Raw genomic sequence first — 15,522 nt, forward strand, 5'->3', positions numbered from 1 at the left:
AATATTGATTTATTTTTATTGTTTTGATTTATTTTGTGATGTGTTTGATTTTACAATAACAATACTTTCACTAATAAAAAATTTTTTAAATATAAAAGTGTTTGTTGTGGTTGATAGACAGTTCTATGTCTAAAATATCTGTCTTTGATTGTTTTTTTTTTCTTTTTCTGTGTTTCTTAGTTGTAGAGTGTTGTGGTAATCTACTTCTATATATTACTTTTTTAGGTTAATTTTGATAAACAAAATTCAATCTCTTTCCGAAATACCATATGGAATTGAAACTTTTCATCTTATTTAAGATCATATAAAGTTATTTGAGTATAAACAACAAATCTATTGATTGATATTTGTAGAGATTTGGTTGAATAGGTTGTGATTGGATTGTTAATGACTTACCTATATCTTTTATGAGTTGGAGTTGTAACTTGAAAAAAAAAACCAAACTTAACTTTTAAACTAAACTAATCTAAAATAAACCAAACTAAACTATAATATAAATATAATATAAAATTGTCTAGACTACACTTTTTTAAAAAACTAACCTTCACTTATTGAGATACTATTGTTCGTATTATTATTATTATTATTATTATATGTAGTATCGATGGTGTTGTTGCTGCTTTGGTTTGAATTTTTGATTTTGTTTTGTTTGTTTTTAATTAGAATTAGAAGAGATGTGGAGGGATCAACAATACTATCTACAACAAAGCTAACTTAACCTAGGTTGGTTGTTGGTTTGTGGGTATGTGTTTTGTTTTTTTTTTTGTTAAAGTGGATGGATGAATATCTTATTTAAAAAATTCAAAAAGATGGTTTCAAAAATTTGAATCCAAATCAATAATTCAGTTTGAAAAAATAAAAATCTTTTTGCACCTATTTTATTTTTATTTTTTTAATCATTTTTTTTGTCAATGGTCGATCGTGTGATAGCCCACCTTAAACAAAAGCCCTTAAAATGAATGAATTATTTTAATTAAATTCGGAGATAATAGGACTATTCATTTAATTAAACTTTTTTATAAGTTTGGTTTATTTTTTGAATTCAAAATCCAAACAATAATAATAAGTAAAAGTAATCGATGACTTATTTGTTTACAATAATAATTTACATGGTTGCTCAAAATTTTTTTCTTTTATTTTTTTTTACAAAAATTTTAGATCGAAGATGCAATCTTTTGAAACATTTTTTTTTGTGTTTTTGAGATCTTGTATTTTTTGTTTATGCTTATTTTATTCCTTAATTTTTTTTAATTTTTTTTTTAGTATTCATTTGACTTTTAGTGGGCCTGTGAAATTCTTCGTTTGACTTTTACTAAAATTTAGATATTTAACTTGTTAACATTGATGAAATAATATCATTAAAATTTTAAAACAGTGAAGTTGATCAAACTGGCTCTAAAACATTTTTGTTGAAATTTACAATTTTTTTTTCGTTTTAAAATATCTTACATGTAAAAAAAAATACCAACAACTGATTTAATCTGATTATTGGGCATATGTGATTCAAAATGATATATCGTTTGCATACTTGACTAATTTTGGTGATATAGTTGTCTATGAAATTAAAATTGGGGAAATTGCTATTCCCAAATCAATATTGATTTCAACATTTTTGAATTCTTGATAAACGAGACGATTGTAGTTGTAAGTTTTGCTCACCAACAAAAACAGATAAATATTTAATGACCTTTATTAAATGATAATATTTTTTCAACAAAAAAAAACTGTTATTTTCATATTTGCACTTAATTTTATTTTATTAATATAAATCCAAAGTAAAACTTGCTAGTTGTTTAATAATTTAGTCGTTAAAAAATTTAAAATATTTTATGTTGATGCGAGTTTCGTTTTTTATAATAAAAAACCAATTAATTTTATTTTCTTTGCACCACTATTTTTTTCTGATCAGAATTTTTTTTTATTTTTTTACTTTTTTGCTTATTTAGTCTTCATTTTTACTTTTTACAAACAAAAATATCTTAAAATTGTTGTGAAAAAAAGTGAGTGGTGGGTGTGTTTATTCCATTCTTTGCATGCATTCACTAGAAGAAGTAAAAGGTCTCCTCACACACCTACTTGCCAACCAACCATATTTTGAAGAGACGTGTGAAATGATCACAAATTCGATCTCACTCTTAGTGGTTGTATTGATTGTCCAATGGTTTTAATTGATGAGTGTGTGTTTTGTGGTGTGTGTTTCGTCTGAGGCTGTGTGTGAGTGCTGAGTTAACAATACTTATGAAATTTGACCAACAATATTAAGTGTGTGTGAGGTGTTATGTATGCTAGAAATGATAAAATCAATTTTACTCTCCTCTAATTTATGAAATCAAAAAAATGGAATGATTCATTTTTTTCTCTGAGATGTAATAACACAGAACTGGATTAATTAAAAAAAACCATTTTCATTGCTTGCTTTGTTTCTTCCTTCCTTTCTGTTTCACCCGTCCTCATTTAACTGTTCAAGTGGATGGTGTACCTATCTACGACCTATCACATATGACATAGTTTTATTCAGCAATGTAATTGGATTGACAACAACAACAACAGCAGCAACAACACCACTAACACCACAAACAAATCAAACACCACAACAACATCAAGTTTACATTCTCCTACTACATCATTTATATTTTATTTTTTTATTTTTTACTTTTTTTTATTTTATTTAAAAACTCTACCTTTCTGAAATAATAAAGGTGAGATGGTGTTATATTAACGAGTCAACCACATTGTTATTCCCTATCCTCTTTTCTTTTTCTTTTCTTTTTTAAATCAAGAAAATATAAATCAAATCAATCATTCTTTTACTTGTCAAAATCATTTTATCACGACTTCTATTTTACTTTCATTTCCCTCAAGACCTTATTACACATATAATATATACACTGCTATTTATATTACGAGATTACACTCTATGTTGCAATTAATTCGTTTTTTTTATTTTTGTAAAATTAATTAATATTCAGTGCATCAAAGAAATTCAGTTTTTAAAACAGAAGCAGCACACAGAGTAGAAAAAGTAAAGATTTTAACAATATTCAGAATTTAGTGTTTATTTACAAAAGTAAAGTATAAAGAAAAAACAGTAAATCAACTTTAGTGTTTTGTATATAGAATGTCATTCGTAATATATCTCTCTCACTATCGCACACACAGCTAAAATATTGGTTTATATCGAAAAACAAAAAAAAAACAGTTCTGTCAGTTGGGTTATGTGAAAAAACAAAAACATTGTAAATCTATAGATTTTTTATATCAACAACAACTTCACTCATTTAATTGATTGATTCAGATCTCAAATTTTTATCAATCAGGCCATCAAAAATTCGATATTCAATCAATTTGAGAATTTATTTTGTAGATTCAACTCTATCAATTCCCAAAAGAGGAGACAAATGAAATATTTCCGTGTTAGTTTGACGGTTGATCTTGGCATTCGCTACCTGATAAGGCAACTTGCCAAGGATTAATCAAACCCCAAACCCCACCCAGCAAAAAAAACTTGAAAACTACCAAACAACTTTTCAAAAAAAAAATTAATTAAAATTTTCGGAAAAATTCAATAACCCACCACCCTTTTTTTACATTTGTTTTTTTCAAAATTTTCAACGTATGATGCGCGCCTTTCCTTTTTCAAATCAATCACAACCATGAAAATTTTTGACTGAAAAAAAAAAAACCATCAACAGCAACATTTTCAAATATGCCACCCAAGGTCGACCCCCTTCACTCACAATCACTGTAACAACATTTACTCTCTATATTCATCAACTTGTAACAGCAATATTAAGCGCCATTCAATCAACTTCACCACCACATCAATTCTCTCAACAAATTCTCGTTTTGTTTAGTAGTAGTTATTAGTTAGACCACAAAACACTCATTGTAGTAAAAGAAGATTAGTTAAATCTTACAACTCTGAGTGTATTATACACTCTTATGCAATCATCAAGAAACAGCACACCACAAAACAAATTTCAACTACTTAATAATAATATTTCAGTATCACATTCGCATTGCATTTAGAAAAATCGAATCGATTTTCAGGTCACCTCGTAAATGACCAACCATTACACCTGTTTAATTGTTTGGTTTTATGAATACAAACTTTCTCACTGCTAGCAATACCATCTTGTAATACCATCTTTGTCACCAACACCATATCAATTCCATCAACAATCTACACACCAATCCATTCAACAAACAGTTTCAAAAAGTTTATAAATATATATATCTCAATATTTATCGATTTTAGGTATTTATTATTATTATTTTATTTTTATTTAGTTAAAGACACCACTACCACCCACTCTTTCAAAATTTACTGCAATCAGTAATACTGGATATCCAACTACATTACTGTCGTCGTCAAGTTTTTACCATTTTTTTGCGAATTTGGATTTTTTTTTTTGCAAATTTTTTTTTATTATTGTGGTACCTCCCGTTTTGGCAGGGAAAACAAATTTGATTGCAATTTTGAGTGACCACCCACCACTAAAAAACACAATCAACCCAACAACCCTCTCCTTTGACAAAGGTCACTCTTTGCGACCACTTGACTAATTGATAAAACCAACCAAACAAACTACACCATCAAAAAAACAAAACAATCCTCCCCCACATTATAAAACTTAAATCACCCTAAATCACTGAATATACCCAGCGAATTTGTCCAAAGTATTTAGCTTATCAGAGTAAACACCCATCAACCACAACCGCCATTCCATCACTACCACTACTTCCACCACCACTACTACCACCACCATCAAGCCAGACTCGTCAAAAACATCAAGCCATAGCACACTCTCAGAGTGTCGAGGCCTACCTGACCAAACCCATCAAAACTATCTGTCTAACAATCAGACAAATCCAAACAGTTCAATTGCAATCAGCCAATCGATCGTGGTAAATCAGATTATTCATAGCATAGCTGTGACTTTTATCAACTTTTCAACACCTTCCATTGTTGGTGATTTTTTAAATCGAGTAAAAGACAACAATCTAAATATTATATCAATCTGTAGCCACCAATTGCTATCCACTATATACCAACAGTTTTGATCCAAAATATCTGATCATCAATTGAGCCACCCTTTTATAGATTTTACTTGGTTAGTGTTGACATTCAAGTACCAGGTCACAAAAACAAGGGGTATTTGTGCATAATTACCAAAGATATCCATAATACTTTATAATCAATTCCACCATCACACACATATATAGTCGATTTATTATTATAAATTATTTTCATTCGCCTCCAAACTGTGCGATTGTTTTTGGTTCACCAAATTTAGTATATCTGTCCAAGGTTATGAGTTTTGGTTTGCCGGATCATTTAGCACCAAACAACCACAACCCATACATATTTTTATTATATAGATTTATATTATATAGATTTTACTTACCAATATCATCTTTTATATAGAATCAATCATTTTTATTTCATATATTATATACACCCAATCATTATTTATATAGTTTTATATTTTATATAGTTTCTAGTAGCACAAGCAAATATTATATATCAAATTTCTTGTATCATAATGCTAATATATTTCTAATTTCATATATTATTTATTCAAAGTTTATTATCACCCCAACCACTCTCATATATTTATATTTATATTCCAAACATGTCCAATAACAATAATAATAATAATAATAGCCATCATCAGAAAATGAATCAACAAGGCTATCCAAATCCACTACAACACTCTCAGGATTCATCGATGGATTATCAACAACCCACTCCACAGCAAGCACACTATCCTATGCAACAACCAGCCAGCTTCTCTGTGGATTATATATATCAACAACAAATGCTTCTTCAACAACAGGAGCAATCTCAACAACATATTCATATGCATCCACAACCTCAACAACAATATCAGCAACCTGGACATACACAACAACAACAACACCATCACCAATTTCATAAAAGTGATTCAACGTCAGAGTTGGATGTAGCAATGTCTAACGTTGAGATGGACAGTGAAGATGAAAACGAAGAGTATCAAACCAATGAAAATTTAAACCAGTCAACTACACAGATTTCACATCCTCCTCCGCCAACCACAACACCATCACCGCCACCACACATTCAGCACACACCAACTCCACATGTTCCTCACCAAATTGTAGAATATCCAGTCACTGGCTACCACCAATATCCACACCACTCATATATACATCATGGAATTTCCTATGCACAATACCCAAATGTGTCCAATCGACAAGCTACAACACCGTCGTCTACATCTACCAATACAACACCACCAACTACACCAACTGGCCAAACCTATCAATATTCATACTACCAGCCACATGCCAACATGAAAGCATACGGTGGATATCATCACATTCACCATCCACATCCACAACAAGCAACTGAGTTACACCCTTCTTTCCACCCATCTTCACTGCAAGTTCCTCAACACCATATACAACAACCAACCTCGCCAGATCGGTCACCTCGAATCCTCAAACAATCACCTAGGCACCATCCAACTCAAGACATATATCGACAATCACTTTCCAAATCCACCATTGAGTTTCCATCATACTATTACTCATCGGAGCACCCACAACACCCATCGTATTACTCACCACCATTAACACCACACCATCACCAACAACCTTCCTACTACAATCAATATATACAAACACCTCCTCCCATGTCATTATATTACACTCCTCCCTCCACACCACACAGCTCAACCACCACCACCACCAATAACAATCCATCAGAAGACAATTCAACCAACAACAGTACCTGTAGTTCTACCTCTTCTTCATCCTCCTCGATAGCACCACCTCCTTCCACATCCTCAACTTCCACTAACAACAATCCAACTACCTCGACCACCACCACCACCACCACCAACAATAATTCAACAAAAAAGAGTGGTACCAACATTCCACCTCTACATCTAAAGAAAGCACTTGGTCACACCAATAAACTACCCCACTCACCAACACATCACCACCAACTTTCACCTACTCACATGCATTTGAACTCGTCAAACTCGCCACCACTGACGCCACCTTTGACACCAACCTCCAATGTTCCACTGACGCCAACTCATCCCTACATACTACAACAACTACAACAAAGACTACAAGCAGAGGCAGAGTCAACACCGATGTCTCCACATTTCTATCACAGTCCACAACAATCACCAGTATCCACTCCACCTCTTACACCACCCATCATTGGATTCGGCTCACCAATGAACTCACCTCGCAATCCCAACTCGCCACGTCTCGATATCATGAACATACAGATGTCACATCTACAACAGCACAAGCGACAATACGAAGCAATGATGCACAGTGCACTCGTCGGACTCTGGGAAGGCATTGAAAACGAACTGGAAGAAGTCGAACCAGTCTCAAAGAACCACATCATACCATTGGCAAGAATTAAAAAGATAATGAAAATGGATTCTTCTGTTAAAGTAAGTGGATCATTATCATTGCTCAATGTTTAACTATAGTTATATTTATTAATTTATTTGTTTCTTTAAAAAAAACAGATGATAAGTGCAGATGCACCTATTATATTTGTAAAAGCATGTGAATTGTTTATTTTAGAGTTGACCACAAGATCTTGGGTACATACAGAGATAGGAAAGCGTAGAACATTACAAAAATCAGATATTGTTCATGCTATTGCTCGTAATGATTGTTTTGATTTCCTCATTGACATTGTGCCACGAGATGAAATCAAACCAAAGAAACCTGAAGAGCCTGTAAAATCTACATTCATGGGTTCACAAGAAGGTCTGCAGTACATGCAATATCTTCACCTACAAATGTATTTACAAGAGAATAAGAAACAGAGTGCCATTAAAATAGATTCTGTAGCAGCAAAGTATGTCTATTAATTAACTTTATATATATATATATATTTATAAACTAATTTTTATTTATCATCATCATTATTATTATTATTTTTAGGAATTCAACATCATTCTTAATGTATAGAGGTAGTAAGTCAAAGAAGTTGTTGGGTGGTGGAAGTAATATTGGTAGTGGTAACAAAATTGGAGGTCACAGTAAATCGAGTAGTAGTCATAACTTGAGAGAATCTCTACAAGTCAAAGATGAAGACACAGGTGATGAAAGTGATGATGAAGAGGAATATGATGATGAAGAATGAAGTAAAATTTAAAATTTATTTATATATCATAATCTATCTATATATCTATAATATATATTTATATATTTATATAATACAATTAACAATATACATTATAATGATCTTTATTTATTCAAGAAAAAAACAAAATAACAACAATTACATATATAATAATAATAATCAACACAAACAACATATATATAATATATAAATTAAATAATACAATACAACTAAATGGTTAATCAATTGAATGATTGGAATGATATAGTTCCAACTCCAACTTCATTGATGAAACACAAATCAATTAAATTAACAACAACAATAGCAATCATATACAAACAAAAAAAAAAACAAATATAATCAAATATAAAAATATATAATAAATTAATATTGTATAATTAGTTTCGATACACTTTAAAACTGAACTGATTCTTTAAAGACATCAATCTTTGACCCAAAAGTTAAAGTTAATTGTTGGTTCTTTCGTTTTTCTTGACTTTAAATTAAAAATTTCTTTTTTTTTTTTTTTTTTTTTTTTATTTTCTTGTTTTTTTTTTGTTTTATTTATATATTAATATTAATTATATCTTTATCGAAATAGATTTAGATATTATTGTAATAGATAGATAGATAGATAGATAAAAGATGGATAATAAATTGTTTATTGCAGCATTGGGTGCTGGTATTGGTGCTGCAGCTACATATATCTCAACAAAGGTGTCATCCACCAAGAAGAGAAAATCAGATTTCACAAGTGATGTTCAATTTGACAATGACACCACGATGGCCGATGATAATGATGATAACGATGTCAAACCAATCGATGGACATACCAGTTTGTTGGCATCGGCCGACCCCTTTGCCAAGGACAAGCTCAATCTAAGCTCGATGTTGGAGCAGGAGATCTTTGATGAACAGATGAATAGAACCATGTTGTACTATGGTGAGAACGGCTTCAAAAAGTTGCGAGAATCTTTTGTTATTGTTGTTGGTCTCGGTGGTGTAGGTGGTGCCGCAGCACACGTGCTGCTGCGTAGCGGCGTCAAGAAGATTCGTTTGATCGATCCCGATCTCGTGACGATCTCCTCGCTCAACAGAAACGTTCTGGCGGCACGAAAAGACGTCGGTCGCTCCAAAGTCGAGACAATGAAGTCGTACTTCAATGCGATCTGTCCAGAGGTGGAGGTCGAAGCGATTCAAACCTTCTTCAGCGCCGAGGTAGCCGATACACTGCTCGGTGGCAATCCAACGTATGTTCTCGATTGCATCGATCATACCACATCGAAAGTGGAGCTACTCACCTACTGTGTCAACAAGAAGATCAAGGTGATCAGCTCGTTTGGCGCGGGATCGTCGTCCGACCCCACCAGAATCAACATCGTCGATATCTCCTATACATTTGGCTGTCCGTTTGGCAAGGAAGTGCGTCGACTTCTCAAGGTGAACGGAATCACCACCGGCGTGCTTTGTGTGTGCTCGAGCGAGTCACACCGCAAGAAGTTGATTCCGCTCACCGAAGACGAGAAAGAGCTACTGAAAACACAAGCGAAATCAACGCTGAGAATCAGAACGCTCGGCGTGTCGATGCCGATTCCCTTCATCTTTGGAACGATGATGGGCAACACCTGTCTGAACGACATTGTCGGACTGCCCATAGCGTCGGAGGAAGAGCGACGCGCGCCACCACCCATGGCCGAGTACAACAAGATGTTGAAACAACTGATTAAGCGCGAACAAATTCATCATCATACATCGCCGATTCTCCTCAAGAAGATTATCGACTCTACCAATATCCGATACGTGGTGGAGCAGCTCTTCCAGAATCGCTCGGGAATAACAAACACCGAGTGTACACAGAACAAGTCACTTCTGACCGTCGTGAGATGGCGTCCAGAGCTGCCGCTCGCACTCAACAACCTCGTAGCACTCACCAACAAAGAAGGAGAAATCCACGATAAACTCAAATCGATCGATTCACACTATCCCAAGGAAGTGATAGATCGTGTCGATGCCATTTTAAAATCATCTGAACAACCCGATATCTCAGACGATAGTAATCTTATTTAAAAAAAAAATAACATTAACATTACATTAATACAAACAAAATAAAATAAATAAAAAAAACAATATATAATATAAAATTAAACTTCACATGCATGATTATCATTATTTTGTTTTCTTTCTTGATTCATTCAAGTTCTTTCAAAAGATAAAAACAAATATCTTCTTTTTAATTCTTATAAAGTTCTGCTTTTAAATTCTAACTCGAAAAAAAGTTTTTTATTTCTCTCAATTTTTTATTTTGTTTCTTGAATAGAAAATTAAATTAGGTTCTGAATTTGGAAATTTTTTTAATCTAATTTGATCACACACACATTATTAGTTAATATTATATTTTAGTAATAGCTATTACTTTTATTTATTACAAAAATAAAATAAAATCAGGTAAGTTATATATAAACAAACATTTAATTTATATCTTTAAATTTCATTGAAGTTGGGAAAAAAAAAAAAAAGATTTTACATATTTAGATGGTTTTGTTTGCAAAAATTTTCTGAAGGTGTGTTTTTTTTTTTTTTCTGTTTAATTTATTTATTAAAAAAATTTTAATTATATTTGTGTGATTAAACAACAACAACATCAACATCAACAAATTATTGTATACTAATAATATATCATCAAATAAGCAAACAAAAAAAAAATACAAAATCAAACAATACAAATATATTTATATATATATCCAAGATAGTAATTTTAATCAATTTAAATTTAATTATTTTTTTTTATTCAAAATTAAATTGAGCCATATTTATACTTTTTACTATTTATTTTATTAGATATTATCAATCAATCAATCAATCAAAAACTAATATATATTTAGCTTATTTATTTTAAATTATTATTATCTTATTATTATTTTTTTTTTAGTATTGGTATTCTCTAATTAGTGTATAGTTAGTGAATAAGACCTGTACAGAACAAGAACAGTTTGACTAGCAAATGATGGCATCCAATTTAAATAGAAAGGCTGTTGATTTCAATCAGATATGGCTGAATCTAGAGAATGGAATGCAATCCTTATTAAATGCCAAACACATTAACTCTATGGAGTTAATAGAGTAAGTTGATACCAACACACTTTTTGAAATATAAATCAACTTTAGCTAATCAAATAACAACATAATTCATAATAAAAATTATCGTCATCATCATCATCATCATCATTTTTATAGAGATGTATATAATTTGTGTGTGTCAAGACCACAACCACATTCAGAACCGCTCTATGAAAATATAAAGAAATTCTTTGAGAATCATGTCGATAACATTAGAGAGGTAAACAATCAAATCAACAAATCGAATCGAATCGAATTGAATAGAATCAAACAGTGTTGTATTTGATTACTAATATCTTTTATATATATATATATAATTAAACAAAACATAATGATCCATACAGACCATTCTATCAACCAATTCAGATACAATTACAGAGTACTTGAAGCAATGGGAAAGATTCTCACTTGGAAGTAAAGCATGTCATGTTGTATATAGATATCTTAACCAGAATTGGATTCAAAAGAAGATGGGCGATAAGAAATATGGTCAAGTCGCTGACATCTACGAGGTTTACAATGTAAATACACCACAGAAGACGACTGTCACTCGAATTCATTACTAACTATGCTTGTTAATCAATGAATGTTGATTTGATCATAAATTATATTCTAGTTGGCACTGATGATTTGGAAAGATAGATTATTCTACAAATTAAAAGATAAGGTTTTGAGATGTGCAGAGATTCTCATCTATCAGAACAGAGAGAATGGTACCGATGATCAAGATGCAAATGTTACAAAGTTTATGAACAGTTTAAGTGTGTATTATCTATATTATAAATATGTTATAATCTATATCTTTTAACGTTTTACTTATTATCAATATTTATATTTTTATTACTTACTTACTTACTTACTCTATAATAGTCAATCTTGATAATATCGATAAAGATAAAGTATTATACAAGTCAGAGTATGAAGCATCTTATCTTGCCAATACCGAGCAGTACTACGCTAGAGAATCATCTGCATACATTCTCACCTATGGAATATCGAGCTACATGAAAAAGGCAGAGATCAGAATCGATGAAGAATACCTTCGTTCTCAAAAATATTTAAATTCAACTTCACATGAAAGAGTATGTTATATGCTAGTATATTCAACGTTTATAAAACAAATAACAATACTAACAAACAAACAAACAAACAAATAATAACAATTAGTTGAAAAGATTGTTGGATTCAATTCTTATTGAGAAACATAGAGATTTATTACATGCAGAATGTATCAATTATTTGAAAGATGAGAAACTAGATCGTATGTATACATAATAGTAATAATAGTAATAATAATAATAATAAAATAGTTTGTTTGTATTGATTGATTTTATTAACTAACTGACAATTGTATTTATGAAAAATAGAAATACATTTATTATATAAATTGTTATCTAGAATCGAAGGTGGATTGGGACCAGTGTTGGAGACAGTTCAAAACTATATTCAACATACAGGATTCGAAGCGTTGAAGGCTATACCAGACAAGAGTATCACCGATCCAAAGGTGTACGTAGAGACATTGTTGGAGATATACCAACGATTCAGTGCTGTCATTAGAAAGTCATTCAACAATGACGTTTCATTCATCACTGCACTCGACGCTGCCTGTCACAAGATATTCAACCAGAATCATCTCACCAAGAACACCACAAAGTCACCGGAGCTACTTGCAAAGTACTGCGATCTCATCTTGAAGAAAGTAAACAAACAAGCTGCCGAAGAAGTCGAACTTGAAGAAAAGTTAAATCAGATTGTAAGTTATTTAATTCATTGATTCATTCTGAACTCATTATATTAATCTATTCTTTAAACAAACAAACAAACAAACAAACAAACAAACATAGATTATACTATTCAAATATGTAGATGACAAAGATGTATTCCAAAAGTTTTATTCAAAGATGTTGTCGAGACGTTTGATCAACGGTACTTCTGTCTCTGACGATTCCGAACGATTTATGATCACAGGTCTCAAACAGGCTTGTGGATTCGAATATACCTCACAGTTCCAAAGAATGTTGACCGATATTACATTGAGTTCCGAAACCAATGAAGATTTTAAGTTAACCATACAAAGAAATCAAATTCAAATAAGTAACTATTGATCAATTAATTAAAAAATTATTTAATAATCATCAACAACAGCCATTACTTACTATTTATTTGTTTTGTTTATAGTTGACTTTTCAATTCTTGTTTTGACATCTGGATCATGGTCTATTCATTCACAACCATCTAGTTTTATTGTGCCACAGGAGTTGACTGCATGTATTTCAGCATTCCAATCGTATTATCAAACCAAGCATCAAGGTCGTAGACTTAATTGGCTTCACCATCTATCTAAAGCAGAGGTTAAATCTCATTACCTCAAAAAGAATTACGAATTCCAAGTCACAAACTTCCAGCTCGGTGTACTGTTACTTTTCAACTCACAGGAATCCGTCACCACCGACGACATTACCAAATTTACAAACCTTAATGAAAACGAATTACCAAGAACTCTTCAAGTAAGTGTTTCAATTCAAATTAAATATTAAACATAAAAGAAAAACATTTAGACTAACCTAACCTAACAAATCAATTATTAATATTATAGTCATTGGTGGATGCCAAGATTCTTAATCAAAAAACAAGACCAGATACAAATATTCAAGAATATCAATTAAATCCAACTTATTCAAAGTAAGTTTTAAAAGAAGAACATCAACACAATCAATATAAATACTTATAAATACTTTTTTTAAACACAATAACAATTTATAGTAAACGATTAAAAGTTAAGGTATCAAGCTCATTACAGAAAGATACAACAACACAGACCGAGGAAACTTACAAGGGTATCGAGGAGGATAGAAAGTTATACCTACAGGCATCTATTGTTAGAATTATGAAGGCCAGAAAGAGTATGAATCACGTTGCATTGATTCAAGAGGTCATCGAACACTCTAGACTTAGATTCCAACCACATATCCCAATGATTAAGAAATGTATAGAACAATTGATCGAAAAAGAATATATTCAAAGAGTTGAAGGTGAAAGCGATAAATACAACTACGTCGCTTAACATAACAACCTATATTTAAACACCACCATATAAATAACCAAACACAATAATAAACAACAAACTCTTCTTCTAAATTATGAACTGTTTTTCGAATATTAATATTAATTTAAATTTAACAATATTTTTCAAATTTTCTTTAATTTTATTCAGCTTATTTTAAACTTTTGTTTTTAAATATTTTGATCATCTATCTTTTTTTAACTTAATCTATTTTATCATAAAGAATGTTAAACAACGTGCTGATCACATTCTTGTTTTACTATTGCGCACAATAAAAGAAATTTCTTTCATTGACTATCGAAATTTACTTGATTAATTGAATTCTAAATCATTGTAAAAGATGACTCATCATATTAAATTAAATTCTATCCTGTTATAACTTTTATCTATTACTTTTACTAAAATTAAATTAAATATTTAATTTAATGCTTATTTTGAAAAAAACAAGAAAATAACAAAAAATAAAATTGAAATTTAATCAAAATCTAAAAAAGGTGTTTACATCTTCACTGTTTTGATTAATGGGCTTGCCACACCTGACACAAAAGTAGATCTCTTCCAATAAAATAATCATTAAATTTGATTTTTCAGTTTTCTTTTTTTTTTCCTGCAAAAATGAAAAATAATTGTATTCCCAAATTTTTAACAACAAAAATTTCTCCACACAAAACTAAACTCAACCCTGTTATTTATAAATAATTTAAAACTTTGTCTAAAAGGTAATAAAAAATAATAATAATTTTATAGATACTTTTGACTTTAATATATATTTGGATTAGATTGGAACATCAATAATGCACTGTTAAATATCCAAAAATCAATAATTAATTTTTGTTTTTAGTAAAATAATAATAATATGATACCAAGCAGTAGAAATTAGATTTAAATTTTATATATATTTAAATTATAATAATAATAATATTTTCCTATTGGATTTTAAATATTTTATTATAAAAACAAAACAAACTATTTATTTAAGTTAATTTTTTTTTTCATCACCAAATTAATAAATTGTACTATATTTATTTTAAAATAATAATACTTTTTTCTTGATAAAATAATAACAAAGTTGACTAATTAATTTTAATCAATTTCCATTCCATTTTCATTAATTATTTACAGCAATCAAGTTAATTTCAATCAACAAAACTCAATTCAAGTTTTCCAGTTAAAAGCAATCAAATCTTTTTGTAAT

At 30.5% G+C, this 15,522-nt stretch overlaps 4 protein-coding genes across 4 annotated transcripts; 3 read left to right on the plus strand and 1 right to left on the minus strand.

The window, feature by feature from the left end:
* Positions 1-15: 15 nt before the first annotated feature.
* PPL_09232 (uncharacterized protein) lies at positions 16-2,091 on the minus strand (the record flags this gene model as incomplete). Its single annotated transcript, XM_020580029.1, has 5 exons — positions 16-70; positions 397-424; positions 543-619; positions 1,529-1,554; positions 2,077-2,091. 5 exons carry the CDS (start codon positions 2,089-2,091, stop codon positions 16-18), a joined length of 201 nt encoding a protein of 66 aa, XP_020430704.1.
* Positions 2,092-3,118: 1,027 nt separating this feature from the next.
* PPL_09233 (histone-like transcription factor) lies at positions 3,119-8,164 on the plus strand (the record flags this gene model as incomplete). Its single annotated transcript, XM_020580030.1, has 9 exons — positions 3,119-3,127; positions 3,318-3,413; positions 3,861-3,925; positions 4,007-4,058; positions 4,291-4,375; positions 4,689-4,908; positions 5,588-7,460; positions 7,539-7,876; positions 7,963-8,164. 9 exons carry the CDS (start codon positions 3,119-3,121, stop codon positions 8,162-8,164), a joined length of 2,940 nt encoding a protein of 979 aa, XP_020430705.1.
* Positions 8,165-8,788: 624 nt separating this feature from the next.
* PPL_09234 (ThiF family adenylyltransferase) lies at positions 8,789-11,088 on the plus strand (the record flags this gene model as incomplete). Its single annotated transcript, XM_020580031.1, has 2 exons — positions 8,789-9,393; positions 11,073-11,088. The coding sequence occupies 2 exons, from the start codon at positions 8,789-8,791 to the stop codon at positions 11,086-11,088; spliced, it is 621 nt and encodes a 206-aa protein (XP_020430706.1).
* A 59-nt stretch (positions 11,089-11,147) lies between these two features.
* Positions 11,148-14,327, plus strand: culB (cullin family protein; the record flags this gene model as incomplete). Its single annotated transcript, XM_020580032.1, has 11 exons — positions 11,148-11,263; positions 11,378-11,480; positions 11,605-11,781; positions 11,877-12,021; positions 12,131-12,342; positions 12,428-12,525; positions 12,659-13,016; positions 13,108-13,357; positions 13,442-13,770; positions 13,860-13,945; positions 14,027-14,327. 11 exons carry the CDS (start codon positions 11,148-11,150, stop codon positions 14,325-14,327), a joined length of 2,175 nt encoding a protein of 724 aa, XP_020430707.1.
* Positions 14,328-15,522: the final 1,195 nt, after the last annotated feature.

The sequence above is a fragment of the Heterostelium album genome (genome assembly GCF_000004825.1).
Source record: "Heterostelium album PN500 unplaced genomic scaffold PPL_scaffold9, whole genome shotgun sequence".
In the NCBI taxonomy this organism is placed as follows: Eukaryota; Evosea; class Eumycetozoa; order Acytosteliales; family Acytosteliaceae; genus Heterostelium; species Heterostelium album.